Below are 21,375 nucleotides of genomic sequence, written 5' to 3' on the forward strand. Positions count from 1 at the left end.
GGAGAAGAATTTAAGGAAATTTACCTAAAATAGACTTCGACACGGTATGGGAAGAAGTCCTCTCAACCACTATAAATACCCATTTCTATTTCATGGTCGAGGAATCAAGATATTAACTTTCACAGATCGCATCTTCCCATTTCTTTATCCGATTAAAAGACCAAAGTGGTCGCGTCGGAAAAGTTTTCGACGTCTTCTAATATCCATTAGTCTGTATAGACCGGTAGTGTTCCACCCGTTCTGGTTCAAAAATTGTTGATCTAAAGCTCAAGCTCACTAGACCGAACCCAGAGAAAATTTGGTATCATCAGTATCATATTCGAAATGATAGTAAACTTTCTCATTTTAATTATTTCATCGTTCATTTACATATGTTTTATATTGAAAGATGTACAATTTACATTTTTTTGGTCTTTAAAAAGATCAGAATCGAGTAATTTGTATATGCTTGGATAATAAAATTTTGTAATCAATGTTAATTAATATACGAAAATTTTTATTAAACTTTGTAAGATATAAAATATCCATAATGTTCTATAAAAATATATATATAATTTTAGATTAATTATTTTTAAAGCATACCAAAGAAAACATTTACGCATGTTTAGAAACATGTATTTGTCATGCGAAAGGCATTTAATCTAATCAATCTATGATACTTAAAGTTATAGCAAAAACATTTTCGAGTGATCAATTTGGTCATACATGAAAGAGACAATACCGTGTTAATTTTATACCGCACACATGCTGCGTAAATAGAAATTATTAGTCCTAATAAGATGTTGATAGTTTTAACTTTAAAATTTTAATCCGTATCATAATTAAAATAATGGATATTTTTAAATAGTTATAATTTTAATTAACTTATAATTACCAACATGTAAAGAAATTAAAATACCAATCTCTTGAAAATTTAGGGCCTAATATTATCATGAGATGGGATGATAGAGAGACATACACCAAAAACAAAAAATTGGGCAAATCCAGATATTCTGCACTAACGTAAAGATATGGACATATTTTAATCTGAAGTACTCCTCTCCTTGCTATATAGTATATATGAGGTATATTATTACAAAAATATTGCTGAATTTCTTTTAACATTTGAGTATATGTTTGTATTTAATGATAGACATTTTTATTCCTCTGCTACGGATCAATCAGGTAAAATTGTCAAAAATGGATGGAAAGTTTTTACTCTATTTCAGTCAAGATTTAGGCAGGAATTAGAGCAGCTGCTGAGATATACGAATTGAAACAATCTCCCCATTTTTTCCAGTCTTCATAGCATGGTATTTAATCTGAAGTCCTGCTTCGAATTATACACATCAGTAAGTGAAAGTAAAGTAATTCACTTATAAACTCGAATTGGCCGAAACCTGTACATATTTAATTCTTGTTTCTCTTTCTTTTCTTTTTTTTTCCCCGGATACTGAAACTAAAATATCATTTTTTTTTAAAAAAAAAAAGCATAGTATTTCAGTTAAAACTTCTGCATTCAAGGGGAAATGTAATGGGATTTTTCAGGAATTGAAAATTTCATAAAAGGTCCGAATGCAATTTATCTACATAATAGTAATGTTAAGTGGTTAAATTAGATTTCGAGCTTACCATCATTCTGTTGTAAGTTGGTGTTCACTGCCACTGCATGGAGAGTTACCATAGATTTTGGCTGCCAGTCCGTGCTTTTTCCCACCCATAACTTACTGTTAAGAATATCTGAAATGAGTTCAGAGTTAGTCCAGTTTTGTCATATCTGCAGTTAAGAATGCTGTTTATTTTCAAATGAAAAAGAAAATTTCAAATTGATGTTTGATTATTTCAAAATACTGGTTTTCTTATTCAATTGAACTTCTGGTGCATAACTGATTTTGTAAATTTTCAATCGTTTTACATGTGGGGTTTGAATCAAGGGCATGATACATGATGCTGTTCAAATATATGGAAGAAGGATAGTCAGTTCCAGAGGAATATTGTCGACATACCGGAGGTTGATTGATCATTGATGTGCTCAATGTCAAAGATCCCTCCGGAGGCTGCATCAGCTTGTTTGTTTATGTCATGGGATCCAACTAATTCATAATCCCAACTCCCATCTAGATATCCCTCATTCAGGAACAGCTCAATATGTCTTGCATCCAAGACTTGCATAGTTCCTGCATAAAAGCGTCACAATTTCTTAATGTCGATGTGTTGATCCGTACATCATAATCAACCTTTTTTAATCACAACATGCATCAATTGTAAGCTTCTTCTTCGAGTTTAATGTAATGTAATAAACTAAGATAGTTCTATGGACATATTTCATTCATCTAGGTATCAGAATCAAACTTCAACAGCATGTAGAAATATAAAATTGGGAGTGCTTTCTAGGCCCTGGTTGGTTGTCTTTGTATAATTTTGTAGGTTCCAGAAAAATTAATGAAAATCTGATGATACGCTAGTTATAAAGAAAATATTGGTTTAGTTTCCTGCTTACCATCACATGCATCAAGGTCGCAGATAGGGCATCGAACAAGCTGCAAGTCTTCAAACATGATTGCAATTTGAAATTATGGCGGTTAAGTCTTCAAATAATATGAAGCATGGCATAATAATATGGTCAAAGGAAAATGCAATTGGTTACCAGCAATCCAGATTCCAGTTTTTATTGAGTTTAATATACAACCACCAGTCATCTGCAACATTTTTTGTGTTGTCTCTTCTTTTGGAATTCTTATTGGTCCTGCCAGGCTCTCAGTCAAGAGTACTGCATGTGAATCAATCGAAAATGCTCCAATTCGCATCCAATCTATCCACCACACCAAACAATTTTTTTTGAGAAAACATTAGTTTCAACATGTATTATTGGCATCGAATTCAAACTAAATGCCAAGCGACCATGCCCAATCACTTGAAGAATTTCCGGATTTGTTCTATTCTACATTCGGAGATATACTCCCAGCGTAGCCTGCAGACGTATGAATGGGTTCATGTGATTTTTGTGTACGATAACATAAGCTAAACAGAGCTTTCCGTCCCATTTTTTGTAAATCAGCAATCTAATGCAGTAAGTGGAATCAATATTTAGTTGCATGTAGTTTTAAAAAAGAAAGAAGTTGAAAATACAACCAGAAATAGCACTTACCGATATGCTTCTCCTGTTGGCAGAACATGTACGAGTGGCTTCCGTCTGCAGAGTTTACTCATGAATTCTCTTACTACATGTATTATATCGTTGAAAAATTTTATGGAAGAGTGCAGGCTGAAATTTACCAAAAGCTGTAGTGTAAAGTTTGATCCATTTGAAATTGACATTTCTTGGATCAGGCACCTGAAGATCACGCAAACATGCGAATTTCCAGATGCTATCCTCCATCATGGTATGATTGAACCACTTGCAGGTCGCTCCTAGCATTACCAGAGATCTCCCATCCATAAACTTGGCAATTTCGGTCCATATATCCACTTCATACCTTTTTGAATTAAATCCAAACGTAAACAGATGGAAGTTGCATTAAATTTAAAGGAAATGAACTCTTTCATCAAGAGAAAAGAAAATGAAAAAGTTGCCATCACCACAGATCGTCAACGTGACTGAGTAAAAGCAGATCTCAAACTCAGCATCATGGCAATGCTCAACAATGTGAGTCAAATTTCGAAATTACGTGCGCCAATAAATTCTTAAACATGTGATTGAAATCTAATCTAAATCAAAATGATAATAAGCTGATCACCGAAGGATCTGAATAGATTCTAACTCAGCAACTCTTGCACAGGTCACAAGATTTCAATGCAATGTCAAACAATTTCAGGCAAAAATCATACTCAAATACCACCTAATGCAAATCTAATCCCATAAACTGAGTAATTTCGTAAAAAAAAAAAAAAAGGACGCACAAGGCATTGAATACAAAGGTCAAGCAGATTCATCGAACATCTCATCACATAATAGACAAATTTCAATTGGAAGTGAAATGCATGGTTCAGCTGTCACAACTTATTCGTTCTCCTAAATCATTCTGCATTCATCAGTGCTCAAGCTAAAAAACATACAAATATGCCAAAAGTGAAAGTGGAATCCTCCTTTTTCACTGAAACAGAGCCGAGCTTCCACAATCCAAAACAAACTTCGAATTAGCTATGTTTCAAAGCTTAAATTCTTCGCTTCAGTTAAATGAATCTAATTCTGTTACAATGCAGCAAGCATAAGCACGAAAATCTTAACATAAATCAAAATGCGAATTGTCCATTTCACTATCGTATCAAAAATAAACACTGGTTAATCCATATCTGAATCTGAAACTCGTAAATGAAGTAAGTATATTAACCAGTTGACGTTCGATTGACGAGAAACGTGGACAGATACTCTGGGAGAGGCGCAACAGCAAATCGATCTTGCTCTTCGCAATCGCTTCCCCATAATTCTCTCTTCAGCTTGAAATACGTGAAAATTCTCTCTCGAGCGATTATCAGTGTGTGAAGAGAAGAATTGAATTTGGAGCCATTTATATCCCCGGGAAGCGAGCCGGTTCAAATTCTATGTTTGTTGCCGGCTTTAATCCAATGCTTCGCGGCACCCAATAATTAAGTGGCTGATTTCGTTTCAAACGGACGGAAATGGAAAATTCTATAATAAAAAATTAAAAATAGGTCTATTGTGAGACGATCTCATGAATCTTTATATGTGAAACGGGTCAACCCTACTGATATTAACAATAAAAAGTAATATTCTTAGCATAAAAATAATATTTTTTTCATGGATGACCCAAATAAGAGGTTCGTCTCACAAAATACGACTCGTGAGACCAGTCTCACACAAGTTTTTGTCAATATTAAAATTTTATTTATTTTTTTGTCATGCAAAAACTTCAATTAAGTCTTAAGATTAATCATACCAGACAAGAATAATAGGCTTATCACAATTTATTCAATTAATTTAAAATACAAATAATTTTATCCAGAAGGTCTAATTACTAATTATAGGATAATATGAAAATCATTTTATTTTTAAATCATTATCCAAAATTAAATTTATAATGTTTAACATAATTATGTCACTAAATTTTATTTTGAAAATACTTGGCTACTAATTAGGGTGTTACATAACCACAAAAATTTTTGTAAGATAGTCTCATAAGAGATTTTTTTTTTTTTGTACAGTATGTTTGAATTTTTTCAATTTAAACGTGTATATAAGCTATAAACAATTCTGAACTCATAATTCAATGAAAGTTATCTTTCCATCCACTTTTATTCTCTATGTAATAATTTTGGTGATTTCATTCGTAATTTTAGTCATTTTTGTATGAATGTAGTTAAATGACTTTTGACATTTTAGTATTATGCTAGCATCACATCATCGATAAGTGGAAAAAAGACTAAAATTGAAAAAAAAAATGATAGAGTAATTAAAATCAAAATTTGAAAACGTAGGAGAACGAAATTTGACAGAAAAAATATGAACAATCAAATTTACAATTTTCTTGAATTTTAATTTCCACCAGTTTCGATTTATAAGTAACATCAAAAATGCTCTCAAATTTGTATACCCCACATAAAAACCCAAAAAGACGAACAAAATCTTGGAAATGTTCTTTTGAGTCGAATTTAAAGACCAATTTCCTTGTTTCATTTACATCCTCCTTTTTTTTTTTTTTTTTTGGTTCAGAATCATCGAGAGTAACTATAATTTTCTCAAAATTAGAGAAACTCAAAATGGGGAAAAATTCAAAAAATAAAAATATAATGAGTAGGTTTCTTGTGAGACGGTCTCACGAATATTTATATGTGAGACGAGTCAACCCTACCGATATTCACAATAAAAAGTAATACTCTTAGCATAAAAAGTAATATTTTTTCATGGATGATCCAAATAAGAGATCCGTCTCACAAAATACGACCTGTGAGACCGTTTCACATAAGTTTTTGTCAAAGAAAAGGGGCAACAAGATCATTGTTATCAAGATTCACATTCTTAAGAAAAAATATTAATAATTAAATTATGAAAATTTGACCCAAAACACGATCAAATTTTCAAACTCAATAGTCTCAATATATCCTTAATCTCGAGCCATATTATCCACACTCACTCACACAAAATACAAATGATAATTCAAATGGAAATTTAGATGATGATGATGATAATAAGATGATTTCGTTCATCTAAATGAATCGATGTTTGTTGTAACGCCCCAGATTCGACGACTGTCCTCACTGTATCAAGACGAGTCTTTCCAGCGTGCTTATGTCCTCACTCACACGCACCCTGGGAAACTTCCCAGGAGGTCACCCATCCCAAAATTGCCCCAAGCTAACCACGCTGGAAAGACTCGTCTTGATATAATGAGGATAGTCGTCGAATCTGGGACATTACAAGTGGTATCAGAGCCGCCAGGTTCGTAATCCGAGTGGAAAAAAAAATCGATTTTCTAATAAAAAAAAAAAACCCTAAAAATTTTCGGTGGAATTTTAACTCGAGGCCGATGCTACCCCCTCCGAAACGGCCCAACGAGAAAGGCTCACCACCCTAAAGTCGTGAGCACCACGCTGAAATCGCGAAAATCCTTCGTTTAGGCCTCCGAAACGTCGTTTTTGCCGTTTTAGGAAATATTCGTAGACCCTATAACTTCTCGTACGAAATTCCGAATTCGATTCCGTCAATTGTCCCGGAATCCTCTCGATATATTCTTCGAACCCATATGTCAAATTCCAAACTTTCCATTTTTGGAAAAAAAAATATATTTATTTAAATTTCGAAAATTTCATATATATTGCATATTCTCACTTGTTATATACTGTCTATTTCGGATTTTGAGCATTTTCATCTTTTTGATTTCAGGAAATGGCTCCATCTACTCCCATGCGACCCCGTACTCGTGTCCAAGCTGCCCTTCGTTTGAAGGAGCTTGCCCTTCACTTCCAGTCACGCCAGATTCGGCGACTTAGAGCCCGATTAAGTGAGAGGAGGAGTGAGGTCGAAACCTTAACCGCTGAGAAAGAAGAGATTCAGGTCCGCCTTAATCAGTCTATCTATCAGGGTGAACTAGTTAGGGGAGATAACATGGACCTACGGGACGTCATAGAGCAATGCAAATATCAAAATGGAAAGCTACGAGAGGATGCGGAGCGCTGTCGCAAGGAACTTGAAGAGGAGAAACAGCAGAATGCCAAGGGTAAGAGGAGACTCGAAAATCTAAGTGAGACGATAAGCTGCATTGCCAAAGTGAACCATCAGCTGACTCAACAGGGTGAAATGCTGAAGAACAAGATCAAGGAGAATAAGAAGGGGTACGAACTACGCCACCAGAGCACCATAGATCTGTTGGACGAGGCAGAGGCAGATGTTCAAGAGTGGAAGGCGCAGGTGGCCCAGCTTAATGCAGAGAATGCCCAGCTTAATGAAGAGAACGCCCAGCTCACCCACGTGGTGGAGATACTGCAAGAGGAAGAGCCGGAAGAAGAAGAGCCGATAGAGATCGATGAGCCCATAGCTGCCATAGGAGATGGAGAGATAGATGATTAGAGCTCCTTAGTTACCTTTCCTTATTACTAGGAGTTCACCCTTCCATTGTTGCTATTTTATTTTCAGTCAGCATGACTTATTTCCATTCAGTACGCTTTGTTCATTCAGTTGTTTCTTTAAATTCGAAAATTAATAAAATATGATTATTATTTATCTCAGTCGTGCATCTATATCCAAATTATGTTTGTTTATTTACTCAGTTGTTCCAGCATAACTTACCTATTCAATCTTGTCGATTTATACCACAAATTCTTAGAAGCGTTTGACTTGTAGGAAATGGCCGGTAGACCACCAAGACAGAACCGCAACCCCCGTTATGCTAACAACAACAACAACAACACTAATGAAGAAGGCAACGGGCCTCCACCTCAGTTCAATCTCAATCAAGCAGACCTAATGGCCATAGCCACGATCGTGGCGACAACACTTCAGGGGTTAGTGAACCCCAATGCTAATCAGCAGCCCCCACCTCCACCACAGCATGGGGTCAAGTTTCATTACGAGTCACTGCACAAGAACAGGTGCCCAACCTTCAGTGGCGCTGCCGACCCCGAAGTTAGCCAAAGTTGGCTAAAAAGCGTGGAAACTCAATTGAGATTATTGGAAGTCCTAGATGCACTAAAAGTGGACGTGATAGTACCCTTCTTGGAAGACAAGGCAGCTAAATGGTGGGAAGCAGTCTCGCCAGCTATGACCGCTGCTGGACCAATCACATGGCGAATCTTCCGAGAAACGTTTCTGAAACAGTACTACCCAGCAGAAGTCAGACTGCAGAAGCTAAGTGAATTTGAAAATTTCAGTCAGGCTCCAGACATGTCAGTGGTGGAATACACCTCTCAGTTCAATGCCCTCGGATCTTATGCTCCAGCAATCATTGCAGACGAAGTTCTGAAATTGCACCGCTTTAAGAAAGGGTTGAACAGTAGGATCCAGTCAGCTCTAGCGGTCTACCAACCTGCCAACTTTTCAGATTTGATGGGTGCGGCTATCCGAGCCGAGGCTGATATTCGTCGAAGAGAAGGGGAAAACAGGAACAGCGACCCCTTAACAGCCAGCCTTCTCAAGGGAGACCAGTGTTCAAGAGGCCCAATCAGTCGGGTGGACCTCCCTCAGGGAAATTGATCGAGCAAAACTTGCACAGTGAATAATCCCAAAATTTATTTTATAAATGAAAGCTCGATTTAAATATCGAAAGTGCACGATAGTCAAGTTATAATAAACGTAAGTGAATACGAGTATCGTTCCACAAGGACTGCGTTACACTATTTTTTATTTTCAAGTAAAATTTCTTTAGCAACGATAAATTGAGTTGATGATTAAACTAATGTAAAGTAAACAATTAAAATAATTAAATTGCAAAGAAAACGTGTTCAAGAATGCAATGATTAATTTGGATTAAATCAAATGAGAAATGAATTGGTTGGGAATTATCAGTTCACCTACCACTCGTGTTTAAATAATTACACTCGACTTTTACTCGTGCGTTCGACGGAATTCCCTAGACTAATTAATATACTCTGTCGAGCTATATTAATACTAATAAAAAACATGCAGCACTCAAGTGTCCTCAAATATTTAACAGTTCAAGATTGCATTACATTCTATGGAATCCACTAGCTTTCATTCGGGTGAACTATCACTATCGACACGTACCCAATTCCGTATATCTACTAAAATTGTAAATCCGTGGTTTATACTATTTGATCCTATTGTTAACTATTCTATCGAACTCATCAACAACATGAAATAATCAAAGGAAGTTAGCTAGGCTTCGATTGAAACAAGAAAGAACAATAGCATAAACAATTCACTAATGAAAACGTCGAGAAATAATGTTCAACACCGAGTATGGGGTAGGATCCCCTCAAACCCAACAAATCTAGAGTTTAGCTACTGAAATTCATGATAAAAACCAACAATCAATGTAAGAAATAAAATACTGAATAATGAAAATACTAAAGATGACGATGGATGACGGCCACGACGCGTGGAAATCTCGAGGTCTTCGAAATTTCCTTTGTTCCTAGCCTCCTCTCCAAGAAAAATGATGAAAAGTCTGATAAAAGATGAAAAACCGCTGCTGTTCTCGTGTGTTAGGTTATGGTGTAGGATAGAGTCCCTAGAAATTTGGAAACAAATCTTTCTCAATCTCGCTTCTCGCTAGGGCGGTATATTTTGACCGCCCTAGCGAGAGGTCCTCGAATAAGCTTCCTCGAGCATGTCCCTGGTTTCGCTGGGGCGGTCACTTTTGACCGCCCTAGCGAGACACTTGCGCAAAATAATCCTCGGCCAGACCACAATGCTCGCTGGGGCGGTCACTTTTGACCGCCCTAGCGAATCCTCTTCGACATTATGCCAAAGTTTCTCCCACTCTTTGGTTCAATTCCTAAAAAATCACCACAAAATACACGAGGTCAGTCAAATGCTAAATAATGCTAAAAAGATGCAAAATTAAACTAAACAAACTAATATGATGCATGAATGCGACTCAAAACCAACACTAAAAACACGTAAAAACGAGTCCTATCAACCCCCTCATACTAACCTTTTGCTCGCCCTCGAGCAAAATAGGTTAAAGCACGAGATTCTCAACAAACACAACAAACACAAAATACTCAAACAAGAAATAACCAACACAAGTAAATGTCAATGGTGAGTTAACACTTTTATGCTCATGCCTCAGTGAACTTTCCCACATACAAATCATAATCAAGTCAAGTCACAAACGAATACTCATTCTCATCTACACATAAATCTCGACACTAATTTGAACGTGTGTGTGTGTCATGATGGGTCTAGTCATTCGTACTTCAAATAGATCAATCATCCGATCATGCGAGTCACTCAATTAGCACTTCAATACAAGTCTCACTAGCATGCACCCCCGTGTCCATTTATCACTAACCATAATTTGAACTTTATTCGATTCTTAAGTGCAGAGAAAGGTGTCGAAAAGAAGGAAAATAAGCTCAAGTGGCTAACAGTCGGGAGTACACCGATCATTTTCATTGTGCAATCGTCAAGATTTTTCGTCTGACTTTCCTCGTCTCCTTACATCTCCAACTTTTAGCCCAGGAATAGAATTTCATTTCTTTTATTTCGGCTCCCCCTCACCTTACATCTCCACCAATTTTTTCTTTTTCGATATATATCTATATATATTTTTTTTTGATGCACAATTTTCACACGTGTACTCCCTAGGCTAAGAATATATACTTTGGATTACAGCTGGTTAGGAGTATGATATTTTAATTCAGTGCATTGAAAAAGGGGGTATATGTGAAGTTCAAGGCAAATCACATGTTCTCATTCAAGGTCCCAATTAGTGACTTATTTTCACGGGTTTACATGCTAAATCAACTCATAAATGATGCCTTTCAAGTTAACCACACAAAACCTTCAAATTTCACCATTATTCCTACAAAATTCTAGTCCCCACACATATGTGCTCAAAAAGTTCAACTTTGTGCCAAAATTCATGCTTTAACAATCAAGAGTAGCATTCATGAGGTGACCCAATCAATACTTTTGTATACTATCAATTCAACATCATCATTGGCTCATACACTATGTCTTCTCACCATAAACGACACCAAATAAAAGAAATGCAACAATTTAAAACCAATTAACTAAGCAAACATAACAATCTACCCCCCTCATACTAGAGTTGTGCAATGCCCTCAGTGCACAAAACGAAACAAACACTAAAAACATAAAAAAAACTCATGAATTTAAATGCAAAGATAGAATATGCAAAATAAAAAGAAAGGGGAAACAGTAAACTCCCCTGATCAGAAATCATCCTCATCCTCATTCTCCGGCGGTGGAACTCCCTCTTCAGCTGCTGGGGGCATATGATAATTGTATTGAAATTGGAAGGGTGGCGGGTATGCGGGTGTAGGTGGCCGTCCGGAAGTGTCGATGCCCAAATGAGTTGAGATCCCCTGCACCAGGTGTTCGATGTTCTGACTATGTGCCTGATTAACGGCCTGGTACTGCGTCTGATAATGGGCCCAAGCGCCCAATTCGGCGACGCGATCTCGCATGGCATGGCGGCGTGGCTACGGGGGTGCTGGTGCATGTCCTAAGGCCGGAGGTGGTTGAGCTGCTATCCCATAATCGAAAAATACCTCCTCGGGCAGCTCAGCCTGTCTCTTCTCCCTCTTGGATTTATAGAGAGCCTCATCAATGGCTCTCATCGGCGGTAACCACTCATCATCATCTTTGAATATCACCCCCGCTCGGGCACACAGCTCAGTCACTATCGTCGGGAAGTAAAAAGCCAAATTGCTGCTATTAATGCACATGTTAAGCTGTCCGAAAATGAGCATGCCCACATCAATCACCATCCCAGTACAGATGGCATAGAGAACAACCGCCCGCTCACGCTGCACATCACTCGTATGACCGACCGGCATCAATCTCTTAGACAAGAATGCATACCACAATGCCCCCTCCACTTTCAAAAACTTTTCAAGAAAGACCGTGTAAGTCCCCGGTTGTTTCCACGTGGTACCCGGATAACAGAGTGTGCGAATGATCAAATAATAATCCGGGTTAAGCACCCACGCCTGAAACACCGAATCGTCCACCGACGGTAAACCCAACATATCATTGATCGTCTTGGGATCATACGGGACTAGATTTCCCCTCACAAATGCCTTCGACTCATTTCCCTCCGGAGCATTGGCATAAAATTCACGCACAACCGGAACCACTGCTGCATTCGGTTGTGCTACAAAGGTATTCCACCCTCTTCTTTCTATTTGGGACTTCGAAAATTGACCGATAAGAAACGAGCTAAATCCACGCTCAGGGATTGGTTTCCTATGTAGTCTAGCATGCTCAAATCTCTCCCTAGCTTTTTCATTCACAAACATAGATGGAGTGGAACGAGAACTAGAAGCACCGTGAGTTACCTTAGATCTTTTGGGTGCCATGTAGAGATTGGAGTGCACAAAGTATCCAACCGCCGGAAAATTGTTGAGGGTCGCCGGAGAAGCTCACCGGAATATGTGGAAGATGACCGGAGTTGCTTGAAAGACCGCCGGAGAAGAAAATCTTGTAGCCTAAATGCTTCCTCGTGGAGTGTATGGACCAAGATTGAGTCTTTGCCCTGAAAAATCACCAAATAATAAGGATTGAGCACAAAAGATGGAGGGGGGGGGGGGTGCCGAAAATCGGAGGGGAGTAGTAGGGTTCGAAGTGGGGAGGAAAAGAGAAGAGGAAAGTATTTATAATCTGCGCGACTCGCTAGGGCAGTCAAAACTGGCCGCCCGAGCGAGAAGTTTTCGGAAAAAAAATTTTTTGTTAATCTATGCGACTCGCTAGGGCGGTCAAAATTGACCGCCCGAGCGAGAAGTTCTCGGGGAGAAAAATTTTTAATCTGCGCGACTCGCTAGGGCGGTATATTTTTCCCGCCCTGGCAAGACGTTTTCGCAAAAGACTTCTTTTTTTAAAAAAAAAAAAAAACGAGTACCCGCTGGGGCGGTCAGTTTTGACCGCCCGAGCGAGAAGTGTTCGGGAAAAAAATTTGAATGAAATGCCATGCAACTACCTAAATGCAAATGATGCGATTAATAACTAAAAAAAATATATAATCAAAATCAAAATAAGGAGTAGAAGTAGTTCTCAATTTACCTCAATGACTGTCATGGAGCCGAGTGACTCCAATTTGTGGCTCAATTGTGCCACCGATATAGTGCTTCAATCTTTGAGCGTTCACAGTAAATGTCCCGTCCTTGCCATCATGCAACACCACTGCACCCGATGGGAACACCTTGGCTATAGTGAATGGTCCTGACCACCTTGACTTTAGCTTGCCCGGAAAGAGTCGTAAGCGAGAATTGTATACCAACACCGCTTCACCCACTTTGAATTCCCTTCTTATAATGTGTTTGTCATGGGCTCATTTGGTGCGTTCCTTGTAAGATAGTGCAAGATCATAAGCTCTTCCCCGAAACTCATCTAACTGATTCAACTGCAGCAATCGTTTTTCACCTGCAAGAGCAAAATCAAAGTTTAGTGCTTTGGTCGCCCAATATGCTCTATGCTCTAATTCGACTGGTAGATGACATGCTTTACCAAAAAGCAACCTATATGGTGTAGTGCCTATAGGTGTTTTAAAAGCAGTACGATACGCCCACAAAGCATCATCTAACCGAATGGACCAGTCCTTCCTATTCACATTAACCGTCTTCTCTAAAATCCTCTTAATTTCTCGATTGGATACTTCAACTTGTCCACTAGTTTGGGGATGGTATGGAGTGGAAACCTTGTGGGTGACACCATATTTGCCCAACATTTTATCAAAAATTTTGTTGCCAAAATGGGTGCCACCATCACTTATGATTGCACGTGGTGCACCAAATCGATTAAAAATATGTTTCTTCAAAAATTTTAACACCACTTGTGCATCATTAGTGGCACAAGCCTCTGCCTCCACCCATTTAGATACATACTTCACTGCCACCAGAATAAATTTCTTTGCAAAAGACGCAGGAAAAGGACCCATAAAATCAATCCCCCACACATCAAATATTTCACACTCAATAATGTTATTTAAAGGCATCTCATGACGGTTGGAAATATTACCTGTGCGTTGGCATCTATCACAATTGAGAACATACAAACGAGCATCCTTAAAAAGAGTTGGACAATAGAAGCCACATTCAAGTACCTTAGATGCCGTCCGTATGGGTCCAAAGTGACCACCTACCTCACGGTCATGACAATGGTTCAGAATTTGATTGGTTTCCTCCTCCGCCACACATCTTCTTATCATGGAGTCTGTACAAATCTTAAACAAGAACGGTTCCTCCCAAAAATAATATTTCACGTCTGAAAAGAATTTCTTTCTATGGTGAAACAATAAATTAGGTGGAGGTGTGCCAGTGACAAGAAAATTTGCAAAATCGGCATACCAAGGGTACGCATTTACCTCAAGCAATTGTTCATCAGGAAACCAGTCATCAATATCATCGTCACTGCCCTTAATTCTAACATGCTCAAGCCTAGACAAGTGGTCAGCAACTACATTTTCCACACCCTTTTTATCTCGAATTTCGAGATCAAATTCTTGCAATAATAAAATCCACCTAATTAACCTAGGTTTCGCATCTTTCTTAGCAAGCAAGTATTTTAGGGCAGAATGATCTGTATACACAGTTGCTTTAGACAGAACAAGGTATGAATGAAATTTGTCGAAAGCAAATACTATAGCAAGCAATTCCTTTTCAGTAGTAGCGTAATTCAATTGAGCATCATTTAAAGTCTTACTTGCATAGTAGATGGTATGAAATACCTTGTTCTTCCTTTGACCCAGCACCGCACCAACAGCTGTATCACTAGCATCGCACATCACCTCAAACGGTAGCTCCCAATCAGGGACAGTCAGAACAGGTGCTGTCACCAAGCTTTCCTTATCTCGAATGCATGCAGACAAGTAGAATCAAAATTAAATTCAGCATCTTTCATCAACAAAGAGGATAAAGGTTTAGCAATTTTGGAAAAATCTTTAATGAAACGCCTATAAAAACCAGTATGCCCTAGGAAACTTCTAACTCCTTTTATTGATGAAGGTGGGGGTAAGTTTTTGATTACTTCCACCTTGGCTTTGTCAACCTCAATTCCATTCTCCGATACCTTGTGTCCTAACACAATCCCCTCTTGAACCATAAAATGACACTTCTCCCAATTCAACACCAAATTGCTCTCCTCACATCTAACTAACACCAAGTTCAAATTCTCTAAACATTCATTAAATGAGGAGCCAAAAATAGAGAAGTCATCCATAAAGATTTCAAGGAAATTTTCAGTCATGTCATGAAAGATAGCGGTCATGCATCTTTGAAATGTTGCAGGTGCATTGCATAAACCAAAGGGCATACGCCTAAACGCAAAAGTACCATAAGGGCAAGTGAAAGTAGTTTTCTCTTGGTCCTCAGGTGCAATTGTGATTTGATTGTATCCCGAATATCCATCTAAAAAGCAATAAAATTCATGACCTGCTAATCGTTCAATCATTTGATCGATAAATGGCAAGGGAAAGTGATCTTTACGGCTTGCATCATTCAATTTCTTATAATCTATGCATACACGCCAACCCGTAATAGTTCTAGTGGGAATCAACTCATTTTTTTCATTAGCAATAACAGTAATCCCACCCTTTTTAGGCACACATTGTACAGGACTTACCCACGCACTATCAGAGATAGGATAGATAATACCCGCATCCAGAAGTTTAATTGTTTCAGCTTTTACTACCTCTTGCATCTTTGGATTGAGTCTCCTTTGTGGTTGTGCTAGAGGCGAGTATTTATCTTCCATCAGAATTTTGTGCATGCAGATCGAAGGACTTATCCCTTTTATGTCCGAAACCTTCCAAGCGAACGCTCCTTTATGCTCCTTGAGGACTCCCAAGAGCTTACTCTCCATATCATCTGTCAAAGAAGAGGAAATAATAATAGGCAATTTATTATTTTCTCCTAGATATACGTACTTGAGATGTGGAGGTAATGGTTTGAGCTCCAAAGTAGGTGGCTCCTCTAGGCTTGACTTTTGAGGCATTAAATCTTTTCTGTCTCCCAATTCCTCTAGTCTAAGCCTCACTTGCTTTCTCAAAGGTGGAATGGCATTCAAATGAGCTACCATCTCCATCTTTTCCTCGTCTAGCTCGTCCTCCTGCTTTTCAGTAGTGAGAGTGGCCTCCAATGGTTCTTTCAATCCATCCTGCACAAAATCACAAACAAGCGAATCCAAGACATCAATATGAAAGCAACTATCATTGTGCATTGTGTGATTGAGAGTATTGAAAACATCAAAAATAATTTCTTCTTCTCCAACTCTCAGTCTCAATTTCCCCTCCTCAACATCAATCAGTGCTTTCCCTGTAGCCAGAAACTGTCTCCCTAGGATTAAAGGCATCTCTAAATCTTCCTCCATGTCAAGTACCACAAAGTCTGCAGGAAAAATAAACTTATCCACTTTCACCAGAACATCTTCGATAATCCCACGTGGATACTTGACAGATCTGTCAGCCAGCTGCAACGACATCCTAGTTGGCTTGGGTTCACCTAATCCCAGTCTCCTAAACACAGAAAATGGCATCAGATTAATGCTCGCACCAAGATCACATAGAGCTTTATGAAAATTAATGTCACCAATAATCCAAGGTATCGAGAAACTCCCTGGATCTTTTTGCTTCGGAGGCATCTTGTTTTGAACTAAAGCGGAGCAATTTTCGGTCAAATTCACCGTCATATGATCTTCTAGCTTTCGCTTATTTGCTAAGATATCTTTCAAGAATTTTGCATAACTTGGCATATTCAATAAAGCATCAGCAAAAGGAATGTTAATATGCAATTTTTTAAATATCTCAAGAAATTTACCAAATTGTGCATCTAATTTAGCTTTCTTCATTGCTGCAGGAAAATGTGGAGGGATAACAATTTTATTCTGTGCAATAGGTGTAGATGTAGAGTTAGAAGACTTACCTCCTCGATTTTTCACCTCATCCTCACCGTGCTTGGTCTTTTCCTCATTAGACCCGAGTGTTTTTCCACTACGCAATTCCACCACCTTCACATGTTCTCTTGGGTTAGTTTCCGTGTTGCTTGGTAAAGTTCCTTGCTCCCTATTAGCAATCAGCTTAGCCAATTGTCCAATTTGATTCTCTAAGCCCTTTATGGATGCATCTTGGTTCTGAAATCTCGTCTCTGTTGCAGAAATAAATTTAATCATCATTTGCTCTAAATTGGACTTCTCCTCCCGAGACGGTTCTGGCTTGAATCCTTGGTGCATCACATATGGTGGACCTCTTTGTTGGCGATGTTGGTTGTTTTGACCTCCCCATGAAAAGTTTGGGTGATTCCTCCATCCCGGATTATATGTGTTCGAGTAAGGGTCATTTCTAGGACGGTTCTGGAATCCCACTTGTTTTACCGGTGCTCCCTCAGGCACATAGAATGGATTGCCATCTTGGCAATCCTGCACATCATGCTCACCCCCACACTTATCACAAAAAATTTCTTGCAGACGCATAGCCGACCCACTCATGCTCATCCCATCAATCTTTCTATTCAAAGCCTCTAACTGTGCTGAAACCGCCGACAAATCATTAACTTGATTAACTCCAGCACCTCGTCTCTGCCTATCAGACTGAGGATGATAGCTACTAGCAGCCATCTCCTCCAATAACTCATATCCTTCCTCCGCCGTCTTTCTCAGTAAGTTACCACAGGCAGCAGCATCTATCATAGTACGGTTAGGAGTAAGCAGACCATAGTAGAAAGTTTGAACAACTAACCCAAGAGGCAGCTCATGGTGTGGACATCTCCTCAACAAGTCCTTGTAGCGCTCCCATGCCTCGTAAAGTGACTCTTGCTCATATTGAGCAAAAGTAGTAATGTCGGCTCTGAGCTTCATAGTCTTCGACGGAGGAAAGTACTTGATCAGGAACGCCTTTGCCATATCTTCCCATGTAGTAATAGACCCTACAGGCAAACAGTTTAACCACGACTTAGCTTTATCTCTCAGTGAAAATGGAAATAAACGCAAACGAACAGCGTTATCAGACACGCCATTAAACTTAAAAGTATCACAAATTTCAAGAAAGTCAGCTGTATGAGAATTAGGTTCGTCAAGTGCACTTCCCCCAAATTGGACAGTGTTATGAATCATCTGAATGATAGCTGGCTTGATCTCAAACTGATTAGCTCGGATGACTGGTCTTACGATGCTTGGACGTGCTCCATCAAGAGACGGCTGTGCATAATCCAACATCGGTATACGCCTTGGCTCCTCTCTTTGTTGAACGCCTTCCATTCTTTCCTTCGCTCTTTACTGCTGTAGTCGACGTCTAGCTGTGCGTTCGATCTCGGGGTCAAAAGGCTCAAGCTTAAACTCGAGTGATCTTCGCATGCACCACAAGAAAAATCTGCAACACAATGAGAGTATCAAATAACAATAAAATAAATAATACTAAAGAATTTAAATGAAAAATAAAAAATTGTGAATCAACAGTCCCCGGCAACGGCGCCAAAAACTTGATCGAGCAAAACTTGCACAGTGAATAATCCCAAAATTTATTTTATAAATGAAAGCTCGATTTAAATATCGCAAGTGCACGATAGTCAAGTTATAATAAACGTAAGTGAATACGAGTATCGTTCCACAAGGACTGCGTTACACTATTTTTTATTTTCAAGTAAAATTTCTTTAGCAACGATAAATTGAGTTGATGATTAAACTAATGTAAAGTAAACAATTAAAATAATTAAATTGCAAAGAAAATGTGTTCAAGAACGCAATGATTAATTTGGATTAAATCAAATGAGAAATGAATTGGTTGGGAATTATCAGTTCACCTACCACTCGTGTTTAAATAATTACACTCGACTTTTACTCGTGCGTTCGACGGAATTCCCTAGACTAATTAATATACTCTGTCGAGCTATATTAATACTAATCAAAAACATGCAGTACTCAAGTGTCCTCAAATATTTAACAGTTCAAGATTGCATTACATTCTATGGAATCCACTAGCTTTCATTCGGGTGAACTATCACTATCGACACGTATCCAATTCCGTATATCTACTAAAATTGTAAATCTGTGGTTTATAATATTTGATACTATTGTTAACTATTCTATCGAACTCATCAACAACATGAAATAATCAAAGGAAGTTAGCTAGGCTTCGATTGAAACACAAAAGAACAATAGCATAAACAATTCACTAATGAAAACGTCGAGAAATAATGTTAAACACCGAGTACGGGGTAGGATCCCCTCAAATCCCAACAAATCTAGAGTTTAGCTACTAAAATTCATGATAAAAACCAACAATCAATGTAAGAAATAAAATACTGAATAATGAAAATACTAAAGATGACGATGGATGACGGCCACGACGCGTGGAAATCTCGAGGTCTTCGAAATCTCCTTTGCTCCTAGCCTCCTCTCCAAGAAAAATGATGAAAAGTCTGATAAAAGATGAAAAACCGCTGCTGTTCTCGTGTGTTAGGTTATGGTGTAGGATAGAGTCCCTAGAAATTTGGAAACAAATCTTTCTCAATCTCGCTTCTCGCTAGGGCGGTATATTTTGACCGCCCTAGCGAGAGGTCCTCGAATAAGCTTCCTCGAGCATGTCCCTGGTTTCGCTGGGGCGGTCACTTTTGACCGCCATAGCGAGACACTTGCGCAAAATAATCCTCGGCCAGACCACAATTCTCGCTGGGGCGGTCACTTTTGACCGCCCTAGCGAATCCTCTTCGACATTATGCCAAAGTTTCTCCCACTCTTTGGTTCAATTCCTAAAAAATCACCACAAAATACACGAGGTCAGTCAAATGCTAAATAATGCTAAAAAGATGCAAAATTAAACTAAACAAACTAATATGATGCATGACTGCGACTCAAAACCAACACTAAAAACACGTAAAAACGAGTCCTATCAGAAATTCCCCGCCAATAACAATCAAGGACTCAAGCCATGCTCAACATGTGGCTTCAAGCACTCCGGGGAATGCCGAAGGGCCAGCGGTGTATGCTTTGGATGTGGGAAAGCGGGACACCGAATTGCAGAATGTCCTACCGCTGCCAACCGACCAGCAGGGCCAAACAGAGGAACTGGGCCAAATACGGGAGCAGGCCCTAGTAAACCAAAGGAGGACAAACCCAATGCTAGGATCTTTGCCATGACTCAGGAAGAGGCTGACGACGCAACTGAAGTCGTGTTAGGTACCATTCTAACTCAATCAGTGCCTGCTTACGCATCATTTGACTGTGGCGCTACGCACTCCTTTATGTCTAAGAGGTTTGCTAAGAAATTAGGACGTAAGCCCGATAAGCTAACCGAACCTTTCCGAATAGCCACACCTACGAGTAGAGCCATGGAAACTGATGAGATTCACAGAGATTGTAAAATCAGTATCAATAACCAGACTTTTAGCGCCGACTTGATACAGTTGATCATGGTCGATTTCGACATCATCCTAGGGATGGACTGGTTAGCAAGAAACAACGCAGTAGTAGATTGTAAGGGAAAAGAAGTCAAACTCCGAACCCCAAATCAGGAAGAAATCGTGTTTCACGGTAAATCCAAGGGACGAAAATCACTATTGTTCGCATCTCAAGCTTGGAAAGCCATGAAATCCGAAGAAGTCATCTACCTAGCAATGGTCAGTGAGGCAAAAGAAGAAGTCGAGCTGAAACTGGAGGACATCCCGGTGGTGAGAGATTTCCCAGATGTTTTCCCAGAAGAACTCTCAGGGACGGTCTCGGACCGCGAAGTGGAGTTCGAAATCAACCTGGTTCCCGGTGCGGCACCGATCTCTAAGGCACCGTACAGAATGGCACCAGTCGAACTCAAGGAGTTAAAGGAACAACTCCAATAATTGCTAGATAAAAAGCAGATTCGACCAAGTGTGTCCCCGTGGGGAGCTCCAGTACTCTTCGTAAAGAAAATGGACGGTAGTATGAGATTATGCATCGACTACAGAGAATTAAACAAGACCACAATCAAGAACAGGTACCCTCTACCTCGGATAGACGATCTGTTTGATCAGCTTAAAGGAGCCGCCGTCTTTTCTAAACTGGATCTGAGGACAGGTTACCATCAGTTGAAGGTCAGGGCTGAAGATATCCCCAAGACAGCCTTTCAAACCAGGTATGGGCATTACGAATTCACAGTGATGCCTTTTGGTCTTACCAATGCACCGGCACCATTCATGGACCTGATGAACAGAGTATTCAAGCCATTCCTGGATCAGTTCGTAGTGGTATTCATCGACGATATCCTCGTCTATTCTCCTGACGAGACGAGCCATGAAGAGCACCTTCACCTTGCACTGCAGACCTTAAGAGAGAAT

The 21,375-nt window shown here is 39.1% G+C and overlaps 2 protein-coding genes and 1 non-coding gene across 3 annotated transcripts; 2 read left to right on the forward strand and 1 right to left on the reverse strand.

The window, feature by feature from the left end:
* Positions 1–1,073: 1,073 nt before the first annotated feature.
* Positions 1,074–4,524, reverse strand: LOC142544940 (putative F-box protein At3g61730). Its single transcript, XM_075651949.1, has 8 exons — positions 4,311–4,524; positions 3,256–3,455; positions 3,128–3,172; positions 2,627–2,791; positions 2,480–2,527; positions 1,986–2,156; positions 1,612–1,719; positions 1,074–1,309 (listed from the first exon to the last, which is right to left on the reverse strand). Exons 1-8 carry the CDS (start codon positions 4,400–4,402, stop codon positions 1,227–1,229), a joined length of 912 nt encoding a protein of 303 aa, XP_075508064.1. The 5' UTR covers positions 4,403–4,524; the 3' UTR covers positions 1,074–1,226.
* Positions 4,525–17,819: 13,295 nt separating this feature from the next.
* LOC142547869 (small nucleolar RNA R71) lies at positions 17,820–17,926 on the forward strand. Its single transcript, XR_012820761.1, has one exon. It is a non-coding gene; the product is annotated as a small nucleolar RNA R71 (small nucleolar RNA).
* A 2,276-nt stretch (positions 17,927–20,202) lies between these two features.
* Positions 20,203–20,901, forward strand: LOC142544280 (uncharacterized). The gene has a single exon (XM_075651341.1). It carries the CDS (start codon positions 20,203–20,205, stop codon positions 20,899–20,901), a length of 699 nt encoding a protein of 232 aa, XP_075507456.1.
* The last annotated feature ends 474 nt before the right edge of the window (positions 20,902–21,375 follow it).

The sequence above is a fragment of the Primulina tabacum genome, chromosome 5 (genome assembly GCF_025594145.1).
Source record: "Primulina tabacum isolate GXHZ01 chromosome 5, ASM2559414v2, whole genome shotgun sequence".
NCBI classification, from domain to species: domain Eukaryota; kingdom Viridiplantae; phylum Streptophyta; class Magnoliopsida; order Lamiales; family Gesneriaceae; genus Primulina; species Primulina tabacum.